Below are 22,773 nucleotides of genomic sequence, written 5' to 3' on the forward strand. Positions count from 1 at the left end.
GGAGAAAACCCACGCGGTCCCGGGGAGAACATGCAAACTCCACACAGGGAGGGCCGGAGGTGGAATCGAACCCGCACCCTCCTAACTGAGGCGGACGTGCTACCCAGTGCCCCACCGAGCCGCCTGGTTTGATAATATTATTGCTTATATCATAGTTATTTGATATCTAATTTATCGTTATATGGGCCTGTGGAATATTTTGAAGTGTAAGCGCCGTCAGCGGCGCGCACCCATTATTGACAAAGGACGATCGATGGATTTAATGAATTGGAGTGACACAGATGGTTTTATAAACGTGTTATTTATGTAATAGTTTTTTTTAATAACTCTGAATGTTACGTCAGGCCCGTTCTCAGCTCTTTGTTTGTGTTTGTCACGTTAGCATACCTATCGTTTAGCCCAGGGGTCTCAAACTCCAGTCCTCGGGGGCCGTATTCCTACATGTTTTCCAAGTTTCCCTCGTTAAACACACCTGAGGACTGGAGTTTGAGACCCCTGGTTTAGCCTGTTGTTGCTCGTTCATGTCTGTTCTTCTTGGTGTTGGATTTTGTCGAATAAATTGCCCCCCAAAATGCGACTTATACTCCGGCGCGACTTATATGTTTTTTTTTCACTTTTTTGGGCATTTTATGGCCGATGCGACTTGTACTCCGAGCGACTTTTAGTCCGAAAATTACGGTAAATTCATTTGACAACATACCGTTTTTTTCCATGTATAATGCGCCCCCATGTATAATACGCACCCTAAAAATGGCATGTCGATGCTGGAAAAAAGCCTGTCCCCATGTATAATACGCACCCAAATTTTGACTTTTTTTTTTTTTTTTTTTTTAAAGTCCCAATGATCGTCACACGCATCTGGGTGTGGTGAAATTTGTCCTCTGCATTTGACCCATCCCCGTGTGATTTTGATCCATCCCCTGGGGGAGAGGGGAGCAGTGAGCAGCAGCGGCGCCGCGCTCGGAAATCATTTGGTGATCTAACCCCCCAATTCCAACCCTTAATGCTGAGTGCCAAGCAGGGAGGCAATGGGTCCCATTTTTATAGTCTTTGGTTACTTAAGTCCGTAAACGTAAAATTATTTCAGAAAAAAGATCATCTTTGGGAACAACCGGATGTTATTCTGCCGGTCAGTATCACTGCGCATGTAGTAGCAAACTCGATAGCGAAGAAATATGTGAGACTCTCAACGGGATCACCAATATTTGAGTGATGTTCCAGTTATTTATCACAATTATTTATTATTATAATAATAATATATATAATATATATAATAATTATTTATTATTTACAATTGTCATGGTGATCTTTCTGGTGATTTCTTAACGAGGCTGGATGTATTTTTTTTGTTGGCTTTGATTTCTCCGACTGCCCAGAAAGGCACCACCGCGATCAGTTAGGTTAAAATGAAAAGAGAGGAAAGTGACGTTGTAAAGAACCATCCGTGACAAGATTTTCTTCAAAAATTGTTGTACCATGATTTTCTTAAAAAAAAAAAAAATTGTACCCATGTATAATGCGCACCCCAGATTTTAGGACAATAAATTAGTTACATTTTGCGCATTACACATGGAAAAAAACGGTATGTATGGATACGTTTGTACGTGTGTGTCTGTAAATATATTACCATGTTTGTTAGTATTTTCTCATGCAACATGAGCTGTAGCACACAAAAATTGACAGAATGATAGGAGAAAAAAAACTTGATATATTTACAATAGAAGGCATCACTATGGGCACTTATACAGTATGTACATATTAGTTTGTGGTTTAGGAGGGACAGTAGTTAAAAGCCAGTTAAACCAGTTAAATGGTGCTCACAACGATCCACTACATATGTTCAACAGTCTTTCCAGGGCTCAACGTACATTCAAGCAGTGAGTCCTTGAGAGCTGACTTTTGCCACCTTTTTATCCTTTTTTTAATGAGACTAAAAACTAGAAGTTAGGATCCAACTGAAGAGTACAAAATGTGCTTGGAGCGCTCTAACGACTCAGTAGTGTTTGTCACAGATTCACAGGGAAGCCCTGCCTCACCCCTCCCCCAACACTATCATTATTACCACCTTATGTTGGGCATTATCACCAAAAAAAAAGTATGAAGGACACTACTGGACTAAGCACAGTACAAGGTAGTCTCATTTCTGTCATATGCACATATTTACTATGTATTCTCTATATATTAAAAAGTAAAAAAAGAAAGAAGGGGACTCAAGTATGAAAGCCTCGACTTGATGTTTAAAAAAATGCAGTTTGGCAAAAACAAATCAGACCAGGAAGTGGATAGCTCAGTGCAAGAAAAAGAAAAACCTGAAAAAGCGCAATCGGTGAGCTTGTTCCCTGATGACCAAGATTGAACTTTTTGTGTTTGGTTTCTTTCTACTTTTTAAGCTTCGGCCGTTTTCCTCTTGGCGTTCTTGACCGGGGTTTTCCTTGGGCCATTGGGACAGGCGATGGCAGGAACGGCAGCGAGGGCGACGTCCTGCTGCTCATCGTGCTCCAGGCAGCACAGCTGGCCCGTGGGCGGCCAGGCACGCAGTGCTCCCTCCTGGTGGGCCTTGCAGAAGGAGTTGGGACACAGTTGGCAGAAGGCATGGGAGTTCTTGCCGCAGACGTCGCAGTGGTGCCACGGGCAGTCCCAGCGACCTGACAGCAAACAGGAAACGTTACTCCACACTTCACTCTGTAGCATCTCCTGGAAGGTTGCAAAAAAGGTTGTGCACCTGGAACCAGTTTGACTGATGAGCACAAAATTGGGTGGATGTGTTGATCATAAAGCACACACAAAAAAGTCTCAGGTACCATGCCCAAAGTTAAACAGGAAGTTGATCATTTAGGTTTTAAGGCTAGAAATATACTTTGTTTTGATTTTTAATCACTGACCAAAGGGCCTCTTGGAGAGGTTGAGACAGGACAAGTGGAAGGCTTTGGTACAGGTCTTCTTGCCGCAGATGACCAGCTGGCCTCCGTCGCCGCAGCGGAAACACTCGTCGTCTGACTTCTTGCCCTCCGTCCGCCGCTTCCGGTACTTGCGCTTGGGCCTTTTGGCTTTGGGATCTGCCACCTGACCGCTGGAGTTCTGGCGACGGCAGGTAACGCAATAAAAAACGCTAGTACTTGTTGCAGCTTTGATTTGATTTTTTTACCTTGGGGCGATCTCCCAGGAAGCCACTGCAGTTGGGGGCGCCGCAGCGGCACGCCGTCTTTTCGTTGCCCAGACAGTCCAAATTGTAGTTGAACGTCAGCTCGGTGCCTACCGCGGCAAAACGAACACCAAAGCATCAGAGATTTGTGGAAAGGCCACATGAACCTTCGGAGCCTCCAAAGTGGCTTGTTGGTGTTTTGAAAAGAGTCGCTAAGTAGTCAATTGTTGTAGCGCTGTGGCAAAGTGTAAGGTTACCCGCCGGGATGTCGCAGATGGCAAACAGTCCCACGCGCGTGTCCCCGTTGACAGTCCATTTCTGCGTCTCACAGTTGGGCTGGCAGCTGTGGTTCATGAAGCGGGAGAAGTTGCCCTTGGGACCGGCGTCGATGATTCGGTCCTGGGGGAGGGGGGAAAGGCAAAGACGTTGCCGGACGATGGGGCCGCGCCGCCGTGTTTGTGGTGTTGACGACTATGACATTACAGTCCGCTCTTGTGTAACGTTCCCAACATGCCGACACCTCGTCATTTGTGTGGCTCCCGGCGGGAGGGCAGCCGCTGAGCGCACGGCGCCCGCCGGGGAGCAACGCTTTCACAACGCGCGCACCCACCTTGTCGATGGTGAGCATGTAGAAGTCGGTGATGTTGTTCTCGTGAGCGTGTTTGATCCTGGCCCGGCATTCGTCCTCGTCGATCAGCTCTCCGACGTACTCGTTGACGAACTCGCCCTGGCGGGTGAACAGATGAAAGGCCACACTTGGAACCGTTCGGAGCCGTGAGCAAGTCGCAAATGACCGCTTGTGTTAGTTTTCCGCCAACAGGTTTGGTTTGCAGGACGGTGGCGGCGGACCTTCTTGACGTCACGCAGCGCCATCAGGCCCCAGCCCTTGCCGGGCGTCTTAATGATCTTGGTGTCTGGGTAGAGGCGCTTGCTGAAGTCCTGGTTGCAGCAGCGCTGGCCGCTGGGGCACACCTGCGGGTGGCACTCGTATTGCAGCATGCGGTTCAGGCACTCCGACTCAAAGCCGCATGGACGTTCCACCGAGGGCTTGCAGTTGCACTTGGGGATCTCCGACACGTCGGCCACGTACACCTGCACCTTGCCCACCGCCTTGTTGACCTGCAATAAAAAGAAAGGTAGGCTGCAAATAAGAGCTCTTCCAATTTGAAATGATTTTCCTCCTTCACTTTCTGAAAATGCAAAATGGCCATTTCTGTTCTCTAACCCACCTTGATGAATTTGTACGGGGGCGGCTTTCGATTTTTCTCCTGTGCTTCCTTGGCCTCTCGCTTCATCTTCATTTCCTTGAACCGAGATTCAGCCTCTAGCAGCGCTGAAGAGAGCAAAGCGGGCAAGGTAACGCTGCAAATCAGCTCTTTGCGTTGGGGCGGATGCTTGCCACGTGAGCCTTTACCCGTCTTGAAGACTTTGCCGATGCCGGTTTTCTGGTACTTGCTTCCTCGGTCGCCTTCCATGTAGGGGAACACGCGGCCCTGGTAAGTCCAGAAGTAGTCCTTGGAGCCAAAGAAGAAGACCGGGAACTCTCCGATTTGGTGGCGAAGGTGCTGGATGTTGGTGGGGACGTTGCGCGGGTGGTGAATCTCCGCTGGCCACCAACTGAAGGCGAACGACGTGAGAAAGGTGGCGATGGAAAAACGCTATGGCCATGCAGCGCTTACCGGTAAGTTCCCAGTTTGACCCAGATGATGTCTCGGTATTTGGGCTTCTTGCCGGTGCGGCAGTCGTTGCAGAACCAGCTGCCGTCGGGCATGGCGATGTTCAGGCAGTCGGGGTGGAAGGCGGCGGGACACGACTCGCAGCACAGCAGCTGACCTCCTGCAAGGCATTGCAGCAGGCTTGCTTGGTTTTGGAAGAACTACAAATCAGGCGAGAGTTGCATAATGTTTTTTTTTTTTTTTGGAAGGGGGGGGGTTTGATTGGGGTTTCAAAAGCGTCAGCTGTGGTTTTCTTTTTTGGTCATAAGTCGGTGCCTTGTGAAACAAATGGCCTGAGTTCGCTAGCTAAATGCTAATACACAATGGGAAACACCATAGCGTGGCTACTTAATAGCATTGGTGCCGCAGTGTTTCCAGCATATTTGATATTGGGACATAAATGGTGACACAACACACGTAGACAGACAATCTAACAGTATGCAGGCATACAGTATTAAATTTATTATTTGCAAAGAATGACACTGAAAGCTATTGTTTTTGGGATTGTGCTGCATGTTTTTCACCTTTGGAGCAGACGAAGCACCAGCTGACGTTGACGTGACTGTGGTGGCTATATCCCTTCTTGGCGTTGAAATGGTTGGTGCAAATGATGGCGGTGTTAGTGATCATCTCACTGCCCGCCGCCAGGCACAGGTCGCCCACGTGGTAGGCCACCGGGCAGCGCAGGCACCGCATCAACCGCCCTGCAAACACCTCAGCTGAGCCTCACGTTTGCAGCTTGAGTTGGCGTTCGCTGGCGAGCGCCTCACCTTTGGTGGACCTGTGCTGCGTGCGGCAGCCATAGTGGCAGCTGAGGCAAGTGTGCAGTGGGCAGCGGAAACCTTTGCTGTCAAAGACACTGAGTGGGCTGAGGCGGGCGCACACTTCGTGGTAGAACTTGCCGCAGTGTGCCACGTGGCAGCGCCGCACATCCCCGTCCGACCGCTTGCATGAGAAGCACGGGTGAACCCCTGGCAGGAGAAACGGCAAGTCCGCCAAAAGATTCGAGGCGATGGCAAAAGGAAGGCGCGCTCGCTTGCTCACCCGTGCTGCACGGCCGGCACAGCGGCTTGTCGTCCGGCTGAAAGCTTTCGCCCAGACAGCCGAGGTGGAACATTCCGCAGCACTGACCTTCGCAGGGAACCAGGTCGTCGCCGGCCCGCTCGCACACCTGCACCACAACACCGAGATAAGCGGGCTCGCAGAACGTTCAAGCGAGCCAAATACCAACCTGGCAGACAAACTCTTTCTTGCGTTCTCCCTTTTTCATGCCGTCTAGGCTGTCGCTCGGAGAAGCGGGACAACCTTCGCTTCCGGAACCCTGTGCACAAGGTAAGGGCAGCCTCAGACATGAACGCAGGTCCTTCCCCAAAAAAAAAAAAAAAGAATCCACACAGCTCTCTGACCTCAGGTTCAGGACAAAGGGACGAACGTCTCTTTTTGGTCTTGGTGGGCTCGCCGAGGTTTTCGCCATCTTGCTTCCGCTTCCTTTTGCGCTTTGGTTTCTCTTCTTGGTCTTGTGGAGAAAGGGAACGCTTTGACAAACTGGTCTTGTGGTTGGGCTGCTTAACACCATGGCTCGATTGTGGTCTACCTGCAAGAGGCACTTGCTGCTCTTTTCGTGCCTTCTTGGTTTCTTTGCCTTCTTTGTCAGCTTTCCAACTCCTCCTCGTACTGGCCTTCTGGTCGACCTGCTCCTGTTGATGAAGAACGTTGTGAGCTTGCGTTTCCCATCTCCGCGCACAACGCATGCAGGATCTTCTGACATTTTTTTGCCTCTTTTTGGGCTGCTGCTCCACGGCTGCGTCAACCGTGGTTGTCCTTTTGGAGGTTTGCTTCAGCCGCCTCTTAGCTAAAAGCACAACAGATGAACGGCATGATAAATGATGGAGGATTTGTTTGGAAGGCAGGTGGCACTTTCCCCACTGACCCGGAGCTGAATTTTCTGCCGACGTCATCTTCTCAGAAGGACCTGTTGATGTTTTCCGCCTCCCGTCCACCTTTAGAGGTTGTTGAGGTCTTGGCGGCTTCTTGAGAGGCACCGGGGGTTGCTTTGGAGTGAAAGCAAGTTTAGAAACTGTCCGCAACAACTTGTTACGACTTCAAAGTGTTTCTTACAGCATCTTTCTTCTTTCTCGTCAGATGGCCTCCGTTCAGCCGCTGTCCACGCTTGGAGGCAGCGGCCACGCCCATCAGGAGCCGGACCTCTGCCTCGGTGCCGGGTTCGGGCTTCAGCTTGTCCAGGATGCAGGCGTTGAGGTGAGGCCCGTTCTCGTCGTACGCAAAGATGAAGTTGGCCAAGCGCTCGTCGGGCGACATGGCCAGCGCCTCGGTGGCCTGGATGACGCCCATCTTCCACTGGGGGCGCACTTTACGGGGCACTGATTGAAGGGTCTGGAGGGCCAAACGGCCGTCAACCACAACCAAAAGGAAAAACAAATGAGGTACCTCCACTTGAGAATTTAATTGTTTGAATTCTTTGCTATTTTTTTCTCACTATATAAAGGTTGAAGTACCTTTTTGTGAAGGACATGCGAGACCGGCTGCTTGCTGCGCAGGCTGAGTTCCTGGAACTGGCTCTCCCGAGCAAAAGGCACCATGTTCTTCTCAAAAATGTAGCCCCTTTCAGGAGCATCTCCAAAATACTGCACATGGTAAAGAAAGCCTGACCTGCCTTTAGCTAAGAGAGAGAGAGAGAGAGAGAGAGAAAAAAAAGACAGATTGGAGGGAATATTCAGAGTCCTTGTAATGTGGGACAGTTGAACGAAGAATCACCGTTTGGTTTGGGTTTGATGTAGTGGTTGAGTTCAGGGTCGGTGGTCACAAGACAGGGCCACCAGGGGTAGCCTGACACCTTGGTCCACACCACGTCGCCAACAGAGAAGCTGTTCGGCAAAGGCAGAGCTTCTGTCGCGTTTGCTGGCGACTCAGAGACGATTGCAGGCTAGACAAAGAAATCAAGGGGGGGGGGGGGGGGGGTCCACACTTTTAAGAGGAAATCCTCTTTTGTACTTCACTAACAAAAATGTCAGAGCTTCTTGTGACCACTTATGAATTAAAGAGAACCCTCTTGTTCAACTGTTCTAGTAGGCTTTTCCTGACTTTTTGCTTTCCAGCAGAAACCTCAAGGATTTTCTGCTCGCTGACCGCAAAGTGGAACAGTTCCGAATTCTCCCCAGCTTGACTAAGGCCTGGACAGCTGAAGAAAAACATCTCCAAGCCTCGACAACATGGCCACCACAACGCTTCACTATGGCTCTCTTTTGTACCTTTTGAAGCGATGGCCAAACAGCTCAAGTCTTGGTTCCGCAGCACAATTTAAGCACATGCGTTTGGGTCAAGTGATTTTGCTAGGCCACCCTGCCGCCATGACATATGTAGAAGACGGCAAATTGTTGTCACGCCAGTACTTGCCAGGTCTTGCAGCTCCTTCACCGTTTTCGTCGGCCTCTCAGCGGCCCCCCTAACCAGTTTTCTTGTCGTCTTTTCATCGATTTTGGAGGGGCGTCCAGTTCTTGGGAGCGTCATGGTCGTGCCGTACTTTCTCCATTTGACGACAACCGTCTTCACTGTGTTCCACGGCATCTTTAAAGCCTTGGAAATTCTTTTGTACCCTTCTCCCGACTGATATCTTTGAACAATGAGATCCTTCTGATGCTGCGGAAGCTCTCTGCGGATCGTGGCTCGGGACTACAAAAATGTCAGGAAAAGCCTATTAGAACATCTGAACCTGATTTGGAATGAATCAGAGGCAATCTACATGGGTGCAGGTGTGCTCTGACTCCCCTTCAACATGAGTTTGGACCGCTGGGGTCCAGTGTAATTTCTTGAAGTTCCCAACAAATACAAGCTTGAACGAGTTGACTAGAAGCAGAAACTCACCGCCTCCACTGCCTCCGAAGCGGGACCAAGAGCATCTTTGGATATGGCGGACGAACTGAGGTTGGGTTGAGGTTTTGGTTTCTGAGGTCTCCCCCGCCGCCGCTTCTTCACTTCCTGTCTTTCCTCGGGCGCCAAGGCAGCACCCTCGGCGGCACCCTCGGCGGCGGCCAAGCTGGTCCCGCTGGCCAAGCAGGGCTCAAAGAGCGGCGCCTTGACCACTTGGGGTACGCTCGCCTTCAGCCCCGGCTCACCGTGAGGGCCACGCGCGTGTTGATGGGTTCCGTTGGAAGGAGGAGCTTCGGCGCCCTTGAGGGCGGGCGGCTCAGCGGCGCACATCTTGGGGATGGCGTCCTGGTCGCTGTTGAGGACCAGAGACGTGAGGTCCTTGAGTCGGTCATGTCCGTGGTTGCCGTGAGCGTGGCCGGACATCTTCGGGAGTACGCCGTTCTGCAAGGTGGTGGCTGTTTGCGCGGCGGCCCGGTCCATGAGCAGGGAAGGGTCGCTGCGCGACTCTGGCGACTGCTTCATACTGACGGGGTTTGCCGGCTCGGCCATCAAAGGCAAGGAACTTCCTTTGCTGTCCATTCCAAAAGTCCTTTTCACGCACTCTGACAAAAAAGCAGAGGTGGGACCGAGTCAAACGTGTGCAAATCTCAAATTGATCAAAACACACTTTCTCAAGAGTTCCTTTGCACAAATAAATCCGAGTAGGTAGCGAGCCTCTATCCCTGGCTTCCTTGCATATCAGTCCCCCTGGAGAAAGGACAAGCTATCAGCTAGCTGCAGTCTGTGCACGGAGGAGGGCAGGAACCGCGTGCAGCGATGCCCAATGAGCGCATCGCCGTCTGGAAAAGCCGCGGAAATAACAACAACAGCTGACACGTCCAATAACGTGCCTTTTAGTAGCTATGTCTCATCGTGGATCGATTTATCTTGTCTGGCGAGCGCCTTGCGATTGTTTCAACTTCGTGCTACTCACTGTCCGGACGTACTTTTAAAATACAAACTAGTCGTTCTCATAAACTGGAAGATGTTTTAAGATGTGATAGCTAGTACCTGTAATTGGCAAGCGGGCATGTTTTATTCCCTTTAGACTCCTCGCGATCGTCTGCCATTAAACAGCAACTAGACAAAGCCGCCGCACAAAAGCCAAAAACACCATGGCGAGAAACACTACAGTTACAACCGAATTGCATCTGAGACTGAATTATGTGTTCGGCTCCGACTCGGTCAGAAGAGTCACTTTGTCGGCGCCATGACAGCTCGTTTCGAAAAAATGCTAACCATCAAAGCCGATTGAATCCCACTGAAAAGTAGCAGCCAGAGTTAGCATTGGCTAACTAGCCGCCTCTCGCTTAAAATGGATGCTGGGCCCCGGGACAAGTGTACACTTTCCCAGAAAAAAAGTCCCTGCGTTGGCTCCTGTCGGCTCGGCCTTGACAGTAAGGACGAACGGCGACGTTCGGGGCTTTACCCGCTGACTGGACGTCCCGGCGGCCGCTTAGACGGAAAGGAGGAATTTTTCCATGGCGTCAAACGACGAATTTCATTCAAGTGGAGTGAAAAGGCTTTTGCGGGGAACTCAAACTGTGAGGCCAACCAGCGCGAAAAATGCTCACTCGTGATTGGTCGGAGGAGCAAACGAGCAGACGAGTCCCTTAAATAAACAGAAATTACATACGTTTACGAATGTTTTTTTTTTTAATTCTTTATTTTTGTTCATTTCTATTAAACTGCAAAAACACTTTATGGAAACCATTCACATTTGGAGGCACCCACTGCTGCGTAATTCATGGGTGGAGTCATTGTGGTGGTCCAGGGCAAACCCGGTCATGGATTTTGTAAACAGTGGACCCCCGCATACTCGCGGATTTGCATTTATTTTCTTACTTAGTTTTTTTTTTTTTTTTTGCATTCATTTACTTCTTTTTTGTCTATTTCTTTCTTTTACGGGGAGGTTTTGTCTCCTTATCCATAGCACATCTGCCCCACAGTCTTGAGAAAGGGGTTTTGAATCCAGGCCTTCATATTCAGGATTTAGCATGTTCGCCTTGTACTGAAGTGGCCCCAAGGACCACATGAGTTGCCCATGTGAGGAAAAGATTAAGATTAGTGTGGACAGAAACAGCGATATTATTACGTTCTTCTCCGTTATGCTCCTTTTCCGGTTGGCAGATCCCGCCACAGACCAACGCATCGTGGTCGGAAAGGACGGGACTTTCAAATTAAAGTATATTTTTTCGTAAAACAAAGCAAAACAGCACGTTCTACAGAAAAACCAGCCATTAATCTGGAAAAATTGTTGAACAATATCTTTTGAATTACACACAATGAACATACATGTAAGCTCGAAATTAGTAAATAACCCCCCCCCCCCCAAAAAAAAGATCATGAGCTTTTATTTTTAAACCACACAAAGGACGTTGTTCCGCCTCAGTTAAAACAAAACAAAACTGAAGTCTGTTAATAAGGAATAAATGGCCGTATAAAAGTTGCAAGAATATAAACAAAATGCCACGGTCTTTGTGTACACGCACATACAAATGTAGTGATAATTTTTTTATTATGTCGAGTGCTGACATGCTCTTGCAGATGGCGGTTACGTCATCGTATCACTCAAACGTCATCGGCGGAAAGGAAGTTAAAATGTCCTGTCTCGTAAAACACAAATTTAAAAAGGAAATCCTTTATCCGTATAAATTGTTGACTATTAATTGTCTGTTTCATTAGAATCTGAAAATACATCAAATTATCTTTGTCAAAATGATTTAATTTTTATTGAACCACAAACCCGGACGTGTTTCCGCCTTGGATAAAAAACAGACAAATATACTCGAACTTTAATAGCCATAGAAGTAATTAATGGCCAAATAAAGAAGTGACACATATTTTGGTACATTAATATTTATAAATATAATGATAATTGTCTCTCTTCTTAACATTATCATTATTATTATTATTGCAGCGAATTTCCGGTTGGCGGTTCCCGGGCTCACGGACGGTAGAATGACGTCAGAGGAAGCCTTGCCCTCGTTTTGCTGTCACTCGAGGCCTCCTTGAACAAGAGAGAGACGGGAAGGGCATGAAACACGGAGCCGGATTCTTTGATGTTTTGCAGTTATTTAAGCGACGTGTTTTTTATTCTATGTTTCTCGTCTCTAACTCTGGGAACCTCCTTTCCGTCGTTACGACAAACATTTAGCCTAACTCGCTAGCCTGCTGGCGCACCAGGTAATAAAAAAAAAAAAGTCCAAGGTAGCCGCGAGACCGACAGCGAGCAAAGCTTCCACATGGCGTTAATCCTGTTTACGAGGTCCAGGGCACCCTTAATGACTTCCTCCAGGTCGTTAAACGGCGATCTACGGAAAGCCAAAGGTAAGGCGTCATTCTTTGTTGTGATTAATTTGTTAAGCCCACGAGTATCAATGTATGTATGGGGGGGGTCTTGACGTAGCTAACTAGCTTGTTTGGATTAGCATTCATGGTATTTTTCCGTATAGGGCCGTGAAGTGGCGGATGATTCACTGTTGCCGTAAAATCTTTGAAAAAAGTCGCTGTCGTAGTAACTGTCTAGAAAATGAAATGGAATAAGGTCGTGTGAGGACAGCGGCTCAGCAGCTCGCATTGGACTGGGGGATGCCAGTTGCCATGGCAGCGCCTTCGCCCAAATTCCTCCTGTCATATATTTTTGTTCATGTCATGACATTCAATGTTAAAAATGGGAAATTTACAAGTAACCGTAGACTTCTGATTAGCGTTGTGCAATTCATTTTCTCAAATGTCCACGTGAGAAACTGGAATGTTGTGGAAAAAAAGAATATTGAAGCTGAAAATGTTTTACATTTGCATCTTGTTTGGCTTTTATTCTTTAACGTCCTTTTCTTGGTGCTGCTTGGTGCTCTATTTTGGTCTCCTCCATTTATGAAGTATGTCAAGTAAAAGAAACATTGTTGCTTGGTGCGGTGTGTAAATATAAACAAACACTTGAGCAGCTCACCCCAAAATAGCGTTTACGGGCGATGCGAGCAAACTGCCAATTGTCGGTTAAAAGCAAGCCAGCATTCTCGGATAGCGCCACACTATTTTCATTATTTCCAGTCCTTTCCCTCGGTGTCATATGTGAGTGCGGTGCTTCCAGTGCACTCTGCTTGTGATTGTGCGTGCATGGGTTTGTGTGTGCTCAGCCAACGGGGGCGCCACCCGGCCACCTGTTCCCACACAATTGGTCAAAAAGCTTCCGCGGGCCGCTCACTGGGCCTCCTGGGATTTCAACAGATAGTAACTGATTGGCCTGCTTCTTTCGGTACACCTTTTCATGTCATCCAATGCGAGAGTCGGATCAACAATGTTGAATGCCGGTAGACGTTGGCACGTAACCGATCTCAGCTCGATAGTCCATCCGGAGCGCTTGGAGTCCTATCAATGTTATGGATGTTGTGCGATTGTTTCCCTTGCAAATCAATCCTGTATCTTTGCTGCTTCACAGGGAAAGTGAAAGATGCTTCCTGCTTCAACTGCACTGCGTTAAGACTCTCCAGTCACAGGTGAGACTGTCAAATCGAGCCAGAAAAGCGCACATTTTATTCATGAGGTGGACTTCGATGTCACTATGTTAAGCAAAAGATATGTGAACACAAAGAGTGCAGCAACACATGTTGAATTTGATAGCGTTGCTTTTGCCTTCGCAGACTGGGTGGGTTCCGACTTGTCAGCACAGCCCGGCTCTATCAGTTGGACCCCTCGCTCCTCTCGTCCGATGGCCCACCCTGGAGCTCGGACTCACGGCGCTTCTTATGCGCCTCGGCCCTCCGGGCTCCCTGTTGGCCGCACCCAGCCATTTCTGGCGAGACGCGAGCGTGGCGGAGAGACGTCCCCGGCGTCCGGTGGCTCCACGCCTCTCCGGCCAGGTGGGACGACTCCAAGGTGGAGAAGTCCCTGCGCTCGCTGAAGGACAAGAAGAAGCTGGAGGAAGGGGGGCCGGTGTACAGTCCGGTTCTGGACGCCGAACCTGTCAGACGGACACTGCAACAGCGGGTGCTGGACGAAATCAAACATTACTACCACGGCTTCAGGCTGCTCTTTGTGGACACGGGTATCGCCGGACGAATGCTGTGGCGGGTGCTCAACGGACATGGCCTGTCCCGCCGGGAGAGGAGACAGGTGAGGACTTGAAGTGGGAGAGAGAGCTACGTCACTACCAGCGTAGTCGGTGCTGACGATGCCCCCAACACACACACATATTTCCCCCTTTTAGGCCTTTTCACATGCAGCTGAACTCCCTCTGAGCAGGCATGTCCCACCCCCCATCCACAGTCCATTGATCCAGCCCGGACTTAACTTTTGCCATGGTAGTCTTCTTTTCATATTATTCGTTCTCAAGTCTTCAATGCCCAACCATCGAGCAACCCCCCGCACCGCCACGCTTTAATGTGATGCGATACATGTCAAAGGCCCCACTGACGAAAGGCCTTTTCACTGGGATCCACCCGAAGCCCTTCATCTGGTGTGAACGCCCTGTTTTCAAATGTATGCCCTCCCCCGCAGTTCCTCCGGACCTGCGCGGACGTCTTCCGACTGCTGCCCTTCCTGGTGTTCATCATCGTCCCCTTCATGGAGTTCCTGCTGCCCGTCGTCCTTAAACTCTTCCCCAACATGCTGCCGTCCACTTTCGAGACGCAGTCCAAGAAGGTAACAAACTCAGCGCCCGATACCCGTGATCGGGGCATCAGCGTTGCAGAAAGCAGTGTGTATTAACACAAATGGTTGCGCAACACATGTAGACAGACGATTTCAAAGCGCTGACGGTGAATATTCTCTATCCTCTGTGAGCAACAATTTCATATACTTGCAGGAGGAGAGGTTGAAAAAGGAGCTGCGCGTCAAGCTGGAGATGGCCAAGTTCTTGCAGGACACCATTGAGGAGATCGCTTTGCGTAACAAGGCAGCCGAAGGTGACGTCGCTGAAGAGTTCTCCACATTTTTCCAGAAGGTTCGTGAGCGACATGTGCTGAATATGCCACCCTAACCTCATGTTTATTTGAAAAACACCCGCAGCTGAAATCAGCGCACGAATAAAAATCTAACATAAAAGTCCTCATGTGCTCCTAGATCCGAAACTCGGGCGAGCGTCCCAGCAACGAGCAGATCTTGCGGTTCTCCAAACTGTTTGAGGACGAGCTGACGCTGGACAACCTGACTCGGCCCCAGCTGGTGGCGCTGTGCCGCCTGCTGGAGCTCCAGTCCATCGGCACCAACAACTTCCTGCGCTTCCAGCTCATCATGAAGCTGAGGAACATTCGCGCTGATGATAAGGTGAGCTTGGCTGCCTTCGTAAATAGGCGGGCCAAGATTTGTGCCCTTGAATTTTTTCCTTACGCACAGATCATTTGCAATTTTTTTTTTTTTTTTAAAGTTAGTCACCTAACTAAAAAAAATTTCAAAATATAACTTGGGCTATTATTTTACAAGGTTGACAAATAAAATCATTGATATGAATTTGAAATATTGGTAAAAAGCGCAATATGAAAACTACAACATTACAGTCACTCAGTGGGGCGGATTGCTTTGTCTTCTTGCAGCTGATCGCCGAGGAGGGCGTGGAGAGCCTCAACGTGAACGAGGTGCAATCTGCCTGTCGGGTTCGAGGCATGAGATCGCTGGGCGTCACAGAGGAGCGACTGCGAGAGCAGCTCAGCCAGGTGCCCCACTTTTATGTGACGTGTGCTCGCTCCGTTTTGAGGGAGGTGCCTTACACCTGGCACTAGCCGATGTTTTTAGAATCCATCATCCATAAACGATTCCAGAGCAATCGGAAGGTTTTGCAATGATGTAGTCGACCCGTCATCTTATCTTTCCCATGATCCGTCTTGCAGTGGTTGGAACTTCATCTGAAGCAGCAGATCCCCACCTCCCTGCTGCTGCTGTCCCGGGCCATGTACCTCCCCGACACGCTGTCCCCGGCCGACCAGCTCAAGACCACCCTGCAGACGCTCCCCGAGATGGTGGTACGTCCGCCTGGCTCGCGCTCGTCCCACACTGTCACTCGCTGCCTTCCGTCTTCTGCAGACGAAGGAGGCGCAGATGATGGCGGCCGAGATGGAGCTGTCCAAAGTGGACAACAAGACCAAAGTGGAGACTACACTGCAGGAGGAGGCGGCCATTCGCCAGGACAACAAGGAAAGGGAGCTGGAGAGACTGGCCGACGCCGCGGAGAAGGCTGCCAGGGTAACGCCATAATTTGCTCGATACAAGCCCCCAGCTGCCTTTGTTTACACATTAGCTTAAAGCTTAAGTCAAGTTTATTTGTATAGCCCTAAATCACAAGCAGTCTCAAAGGCCTTCACATAGACAAAAATTGACAATTATTCTCAAAGCAGGGGAGGGAGCAAAAACAAACTCCAGCCGAATCGGCCACTACAGGTTAATTAAAGGCCATATCGTAGAAATGTGTCTTTAAACGTGTCTTAAATGTTTCTACTGAGGTAGCAGTTCTAATATCCATTGGTAGGGCATTCCAAAGCTCTGGAGCCCGAATAGAAAATGCTCTAGACCAGTGGTCCCCAACCTTTTTTGCACCACGGACCGGTTACGTGTCAGAAATATTTTCGCGGACCGGCCTTTATATAAATAAATATATTTATATATTTATTATTTAAATATTTATATATATAAATAGGATGAAATAAAATGATACGACTGGCATAAAAACAAATATAAACCACATAAAAATAAAACGTTGAATTAGTGGGAGCACCGAGCTCTTTTCTCAGAAATGAGCCGTTCCCATCTAGGCGTAATCGGAGACAATGACACCCGAAGTGGTTAAGGTTTGTCTTTAAATGCAGGATGCTTGGTCTCCATGTGCCGAAGCAGGTTTGAAGGCTTCATTGCCTCGTTAGCTAGCCTTTCGCCACATATGCGGAGTGCACTTGGCGCGTCAGAGTCACCTGTGGCGATAAATCCATATTTTAAGTAGGACTCCAGAAATGTTCTTTTAAATGCAGCTTTCCTCTTCTTAGAAGTCGTAGCCTCTTCTTCTTCAGTGTCCTCATTGGACGTTTTTCCCTTTCCGAAGAAGCTTTCCAAACTTCTCTGTTTCTTGCTCATTTTTGCTTGCCTCGCGGGCTTGACTGTGGTGACATGTCACGTGACCGAGACGAGCGCCCTGTGTCAAGAGTCCTTATTTTTCAGATGCACCGACAGATGTAATTGGGAGAGATTCGCCAAATTTTTTATATTTTTCAAAATAAATTCTTACTCATTTTTGCTAGCTTTGCGGGCTCGACTGGGGAAACATGTCACGTGACCGGGACGAGCGTCTTAACCTGAATGAATTGATCGTCAATGAAAGAAAAAAAAAAAAGTTTTTTTTTTTTTTTCTTTTCCTGTGCGGCTTGGCGGCCCGGTACCAAGTGACCCACGGACCGGTACCGGTCCGCGGCCCGGTGGTTGGGGACCACTGCTCTAGACCCTGCAGACATTTTCTTGGCCCTCGGTGTCGCTAAAAGACTAGCGTTTTGCGAACGAAGGTTACGAGACGGAACATAAGGAACAACTAGGTCGACGAGATATGAAGGCGCTAAGCCATGCAGTGATTTATAGGTTAATAGAAGAACCTTAGAGTCACATCTTAAATGGACCGGGAGCCAATGTAAGTTGGCTAATATTGGGGTAATGTGATCAAATTTTCTTGTCCGTGAGAGCAGCCTTGCAGCAGCATTTTGTACTAACTGTAGACTTTTGATGCGGGACTTAGGAAGACCAGAGAATAATACATTACAGTAGTCCAGGCGCGACGTGGCGAACGCATGTATAATAGTTTCCGTATCACCGGTCGAGAGGCTTGAACGAATCTTAGCAATATTACGAAGGTGAAAAAACGCAATTCTGGTTATATTCTTAATGTGCTTTTGAAAGGAGAGCGTTTGGTCAAATATTACCCCGAGATTAGTTACAGTATCGCTCTGAGTGATAGTACGGTTATCTATAGTTATAGTGGTTTCCTTAAATAAGTGTTGATAACGAGTTGGACCAATTATCAACATCTCAGTTTTATCTGGGTTAAGACGAAGGAAGTTGAGAGACATCCATTGCTTGATCTCCGCAAGGCACGCCTCAAGATTACAACAATCCCGCGGATCTGTCATCGATAACGGCATATATAATTGGGTGTCATCCGCATAGCATTGAAAACTAATATTATATTTACGTATTATGTCCCCAAGCGGAATCATATAAATATTAAATAGAATTGGTCCGAATACCGATCCCTGTGGGACACCACACGTAACATTATAGAGCTCAGAGGACGTATTGCCATGGACCACTCGGTGCGTCCTGTCTGATAGATAGGAATAGAACCAGCCTAGTGCTGACCCTGAAATACCAACACAACTTTTAAGACGCCCTAATAAAATATCGAAGTCTACAGTGTCAAAGGCAGCACTAAGATCGAGTAGTAACAATACAGATGAAGTGTTTGAATCCATAGCTATGAGGAGATCGTTAGTCACTTTAGCAAGTGCTGTCTCAGTGGAATGATTAGCTCTAAAACCAGACTGAAAAGTGTCATATCGATTATTGGCGACCATGTAATCAATAAGCTGCTGCGCTACGACTTTTTTTTCAAGAAGTTTTGCTATGAATTTGCTTAAATGTCAGAAGCTGACGTTTTGTCGACTGGTACAAATCATTTTGGCAACTGTGACTTAAGCACAGTGACAAAAGTATTTGTGCTCCGTTACTTCCCGCCATGGGTTCAAGACAACAAAACATCCTCCAAAAGTCTGACGAGATCCCTTCTTGAATGTTAACATGACAGGACGGCGAAGAGCTGGAGGCTGAACGAAGCAGGCAGACGGCGTCTCAGGTCGACGCGCTCAGGGACACGGCGCCCATCCTCGAAGGGGTTAAGGTAAAGCTTTATGTTTGGGAGCAATTGCAAAGCCATTGCTACGCAGTTGTTTTGTTTTCTTTACTGACTCAACCTCTGGCATTTTTACGCTGCTTTAATTTCCTCTGTTCTTCTTCACGTGTGCACCTATGCACAGTTTGAACAGTGGCAGACATTCCTGCGCTACCAGGTTAGCTTGAGTGCTAGCTAATGCTTGCTCCTCTTCCCAAATGACCCTGTGCTCATACAAAAGTTTCTGCCCACGTCGGTTGTCCTTCATGATTGTTCCACGTCTTGTGAAAGTTCCTCAGTGTTTTCCCGCTTGTCTTGTGTGCGTGGACACTTGGGCTTCATTCCGTTGTGCTTCATTTCCGTCTGTCCTCGTCTTTGAAGGGCGAGGAGATCACCAAAGAGGAGATTGACTTGATCAGCGACGCCTGCTCCAAGCTGAAGGAGCAGAAGAAGCTGCTAACCCTGGAAAAGGAAGAGCTGGAAGAACTCAAGGACGACGTGCAGGAGTACAGCGAGGTGCCGTCGCTCGTCCTTAAATGGATTCTCATGCTTCAGACATTTTAGGGAACGCAGGCAAATTGTAAGGGCAAAGTTAGACGATGGCATCATAAGCAGAAACATTTTGATGTTGCAGTTGGTGCGTTTAAGGGCGGCCCAAAACAACAACACAATTGCAGCTGAAAAAGCATTTCCAAAGAATTAAACCCAACAACATTGAGATACCATCGGATTGCGCCAAAGTACTCATTTTATCACTCGGGCCTGCACAGAGCGAACGGGGAGTTGTAACGACGGGTTCCACTAGTGGCACACTTTGAAGAGCACTGCCCTGCCGTTGTGTGCCGTCACGCAGGACCTGGAGGAGATCAAAAAGGAGCTCTCCAAGACGGGCCAGGAGAAGGCAGTGTGCGAGTCCAAGGCCAGCCAGCGGCTGTCCAAGAGGGTCAACCGCATGATCGGACGCATTGACAAGATCATCGGAGAGCTGGAGAAGGATAAGGTCATCCTGGACGGACAGATGGGCGGCGTAACTACGCCACCTGTTGGGTAAGAGAGCAACGTTGTCACCCCATCATCCTCCATGCTTGCATGGTAAAATCCTGGTGGAGATTGGTGCCTCAGATAATTTTTTTGCCAGCATAAATACCCCCCCCCAAAAAAACAATCATTTGATGCTCCCTAATTGACTGCAAACATTTCCAGCTTATTCTTGACTAAGTATAGTGACACTCCAAGGTAAGACAAGCTGCAATCAATTGAATTTGTTTGGCTGATTTATGCTTCTAAATCTAACGCGACATTGTGGTTGTCTGCTGTGATTGTGCTGGAGACGCTTCCACATTTTACTTGCTCGCCGTCAAGCCTTCCATCCGCTTCTCGAAGAGAGAAGCACCCATAATGTTTTTTTGTTTTGTAGCATGAAATTAACATTGCGGCACGCGCAAGCTTGGAGAAGCTTGCTTGGAAACCTTTGATTGGTGTAATCATGGGAAGGGAGGAGCTGGAATGGAGCATGCCGCCCCCCCTCCCTCCAAATGAGTGTCCACAAGAACTAGATCTAAATCTCCACCGCCTTTTACACCCCCGCCCAAGCTGGTAACGCACTTTCCTGTATCCAGTCTCTTCTACACCTTCAGGGAGAACCTGATCAGCATCGACGAGCTCATTGGCATCATGCGGCAGATCCAGAACATTCCCGAACACAAGCTGCAGAGCATCACAGATGCGCTCGATGACAACAAGGACGGCAAGATCGACATCGATGATGTGATCAAGGTGGTTATTTGTGATTTCATGATTTATTTGGGAAGTGCGTTATTGACCACAATGAAATGCAAAAAGAGACCCCAGCCAGCGTGAAAGGTGCTGGAGTTTCAAATTGGCCACGTCCGAGCTGAACTTGCCAATGCGCTTTTACGCTTTCCAGAGCGGCCATGTTGTTAGGGCACTGAGGGAAGATAGAGAATGTCACTTTGTGTTGTTTCCAAATATTGTGCATTTGCTCCACTCAAGTGCGGTAAGCCATGAAAAGTCATTTTCTGAAATTGCGACATGTACAATATGGTCACGCGTTTGCCGGCAGGTGGTGGAGCTGATCGACAAGGAGGACATCGACATCTCTACCACGCAGGTGGCCGACATCATGGTGATGCTGCAGAAGGAGGAGAAGCTGATGGAGAAGGAGAAGGCCAAGGAGAAGGCAGAGAAGGAGCAGGCGGCTAACCTCAATGGATAGACCAAGGAAGAGCATCGTGGCGGCGCCGTGGCAAGTGCTTGGCGGAAGGTACACGACCAAAAACTGCCTTGTGAAAAATGTATTCCCGGCACAAGGCTTCAAAGGCGTCAAGTCTAAGAAATGTCTACTGATGGACTAAATGACACTTTAGCGTTCTTTTATTATTTATTGGACATGATGGGATCATCCATTTGCCCCAAGAGGGAGGATGAGAGCAAAGACACTTGTAAAAAGTGATCAGGAGATGTCCCGAACGATCCGAGACACGCGATGCTTTGTGCACTTTAGTCCAAAACGTCATTCCTCCTCTTTCATCTCGATTGTACACTGAAGGTGCGTCGCCTCAACCAAAGAAGATTCAATTCACAGCATTTCACTTTTGCACCGCTTCATCTCCGTTTCATCATCGTCCGCGTTATGCTTGCCATTTGAGAGATTGCGCAAGTGGCCTTTGAGTCGTCACCTTCTTCTTTACGTTCCAGTAGGAGAGGGGACGTGCTCGAGCTCATAAGGGAACGCAAATCAAGACAGAGGCTCAGACAAACTTGCTGTTTTAGACTCACTCGCGTTTCAGAGATGCACTATTAGTTTCTTTCAACAGGGGGCGCCAGAGTGAGCGTCATCAAGGCTCAGATTGGAGAAAGATGGCGATTCCGATGGAAAGCCGTTGAGCATTATTCCGTACATCCTTGGTGTCCAGCTCCTCGAGGCTCTTTTGGTTGACTATCAAGGTTTTGGAATAAGCACTCAAAGGGCTTTTCAGAAATGTGGGCTCCCATGCGACTTGCGTCCATGCACTTTGGGTTGCGGCTATGACTATTTTCTGGGATGTGTTTGCATCACCTGACTCAAACCGTCCTCTCTTCTTGTATCATAAGGAACAAAGCAATAAGCAGATCTGCATTCAAACTTTGCAATTGTGTGTCATTATGATGATTCCTCGTTGTCACCGTTATTTAGCCAGAAGGGGGCAGCTGTGTTTTCTTGGAGAGGTGTTTAGGATGATTTTGTGTTCTTTGCTTTGGACTGCAGTGGCGTTATTGATCAAAAAGGCAGCTGGGAGCTGAAAATGAAAATGCTAGACGCGTCGGGGTTCCAGCTAAATGATGGCATGTTGGATGCAATTTGCTTTCACGCTCATTTCATTGACCGGATTGGTCGCAGAGGTGGCGCAAATCCCTCTTGTAAACGAATCTAACAGTCGAACACTTGACAGCTTGTTGATTGTCACCACCATGAGTGTACTGCCTCGAAACGGACCTTCAAATTATTTCCACACATAGAATCGTCTCCACTGCACGTGGCATGTAGATTATTTTGAAATCAGTTTTATTTATTTATTGAACCTTCATGAAAATGTGGAGCTTTTTTGTGTTTTTGCTTTTGAGGGGGTCAGACTTGAAAGGAAAACTTAATTTCTCTCCCAATCAGATGAATATAAATTGTAAAAAAAAAAGCACAATATACAAAAAGTGAAATAAAAAAAACCGAAAAGCTCACACACGCTTTCCTTTTTACTGCTTGTTTTCTATATATAAAAAAAACCCGGGAAAAATAACAGCGATACACAGAGGTGGTTCTGGGTACTTTTGCGCCCTGGGCGAACCATCCATTGCGCCCTGGGCGAACCATCCATCGCGCCCCACTGCTTCCAAAAAAAAAACTTTTTGCAAACACCATCCGGTTCGTCAATCAACATTAATATTTATCACGTCACGTATGCTTGCATCAGGTAATGCGGCCATAACATAATGCGTGCATTTTTTGTGTGTATTCTTTTCACATAACCCAATTGAGTACATGTGCATAGGTATTATTATCTTTATGAATGAACTACAATTTGTTTGGAAGCAGTTGTGTGGCCTTGGAATCTCTCGCCCCCCTCCTTTTGCTT

The 22,773-nt window shown here is 48.1% G+C and overlaps 2 protein-coding genes and 2 long non-coding RNA genes across 9 annotated transcripts; 3 read left to right on the forward strand and 1 right to left on the reverse strand.

Moving 5' to 3' along the window:
• Nucleotides 1-1,688: 1,688 nt before the first annotated feature.
• On the reverse strand, nt 1,689-10,351 carry nsd2 (nuclear receptor binding SET domain protein 2). Of its 3 annotated transcripts, none has more exons than XM_037242298.1 (22): nt 10,214-10,351; nt 8,740-9,347; nt 7,633-7,801; nt 7,374-7,537; nt 6,976-7,251; nt 6,788-6,908; nt 6,624-6,709; nt 6,452-6,554; nt 6,264-6,367; nt 6,089-6,178; nt 5,902-6,028; nt 5,628-5,828; nt 5,382-5,561; nt 4,822-4,978; nt 4,557-4,759; nt 4,372-4,475; nt 3,992-4,261; nt 3,753-3,869; nt 3,400-3,541; nt 3,146-3,252; nt 2,883-3,078; nt 1,689-2,645 (listed from the first exon to the last, which is right to left on the reverse strand). In XM_037242298.1, exons 2-22 carry the CDS (start codon nt 9,322-9,324, stop codon nt 2,386-2,388), a joined length of 3,762 nt encoding a protein of 1,253 aa, XP_037098193.1. In that variant the 5' UTR covers nt 9,325-9,347; nt 10,214-10,351; the 3' UTR covers nt 1,689-2,385. The 3 variants fall into 3 exon arrangements, with proteins under 3 accessions (XP_037098193.1, XP_037098192.1, XP_037098191.1); XM_037242297.1 differs by having other exon boundaries at nt 6,264-6,373; XM_037242296.1 differs by having other exon boundaries at nt 6,264-6,554.
• Nucleotides 6,094-7,334, forward strand: LOC119116754. 3 transcript variants are annotated; one of them, XR_005096339.1, is made up of 3 exons: nt 6,094-6,189; nt 6,512-6,687; nt 6,764-7,334. It is a non-coding gene; the product is annotated as an uncharacterized LOC119116754 (long non-coding RNA). The 3 variants fall into 3 exon arrangements; XR_005096341.1 differs by having other exon boundaries at nt 6,512-6,572; XR_005096340.1 differs by having other exon boundaries at nt 6,512-6,572; nt 6,768-7,334.
• On the forward strand, nt 7,381-8,669 carry LOC119116755. Its single transcript, XR_005096342.1, has 2 exons — nt 7,381-7,511; nt 7,977-8,669. It is a non-coding gene; the product is annotated as an uncharacterized LOC119116755 (long non-coding RNA).
• A 1,390-nt stretch (nt 10,352-11,741) lies between the features above and the next one.
• Nucleotides 11,742-22,378, forward strand: letm1 (leucine zipper-EF-hand containing transmembrane protein 1). 2 transcript variants are annotated; one of them, XM_037242343.1, is made up of 14 exons: nt 11,742-12,114; nt 13,226-13,283; nt 13,428-13,899; nt 14,284-14,427; nt 14,591-14,728; nt 14,848-15,051; nt 15,318-15,437; nt 15,612-15,743; nt 15,805-15,963; nt 18,560-18,652; nt 19,025-19,159; nt 19,497-19,690; nt 20,263-20,419; nt 20,727-22,378. In XM_037242343.1, the coding sequence occupies exons 1-14, from the start codon at nt 12,030-12,032 to the stop codon at nt 20,877-20,879; spliced, it is 2,244 nt and encodes a 747-aa protein (XP_037098238.1). In that variant the 5' UTR covers nt 11,742-12,029; the 3' UTR covers nt 20,880-22,378. The 2 variants fall into 2 exon arrangements, with proteins under 2 accessions (XP_037098238.1, XP_037098239.1); XM_037242344.1 differs by having other exon boundaries at nt 20,281-20,419.
• The last annotated feature ends 395 nt before the right edge of the window (nt 22,379-22,773 follow it).

The sequence above is a fragment of the Syngnathus acus genome, chromosome 22 (assembly GCF_901709675.1).
Source record: "Syngnathus acus chromosome 22, fSynAcu1.2, whole genome shotgun sequence".
NCBI classification, from domain to species: Eukaryota; Metazoa; Chordata; class Actinopteri; order Syngnathiformes; family Syngnathidae; genus Syngnathus; species Syngnathus acus.

Bases quoted from the DNA above. Each gene is read 5' to 3' on its own strand.
- nsd2 (XM_037242296.1), bottom strand. From the start codon at position 9,324: ATGGACAGCAAAGGAAGTTCCTTGCCTTTGATGGCCGAGCCGGCAAAC. The intron at 4,476-4,556 runs GTAAAGGCTCAC...TGCTCTCTTCAG, and splicing joins CGGCAAAGTCTTCAAGACGG to CGCTGCTAGAGGCTGAATCT. The intron at 3,079-3,145 runs GTAAAAAAATCA...TGCCGTCGCCAG, and splicing joins TCCTGGGAGATCGCCCCAAG to AACTCCAGCGGTCAGGTGGC.
- letm1 (XM_037242343.1), top strand. From the start codon at position 12,030: ATGGCGTTAATCCTGTTTACGAGGTCCAGGGCACCCTTAATGACTTCC. The intron at 14,729-14,847 runs GTTCGTGAGCGA...ATGTGCTCCTAG, and splicing joins TCTCCACATTTTTCCAGAAG to ATCCGAAACTCGGGCGAGCG. The intron at 15,438-15,611 runs GTGCCCCACTTT...TCCGTCTTGCAG, and splicing joins TGCGAGAGCAGCTCAGCCAG to TGGTTGGAACTTCATCTGAA.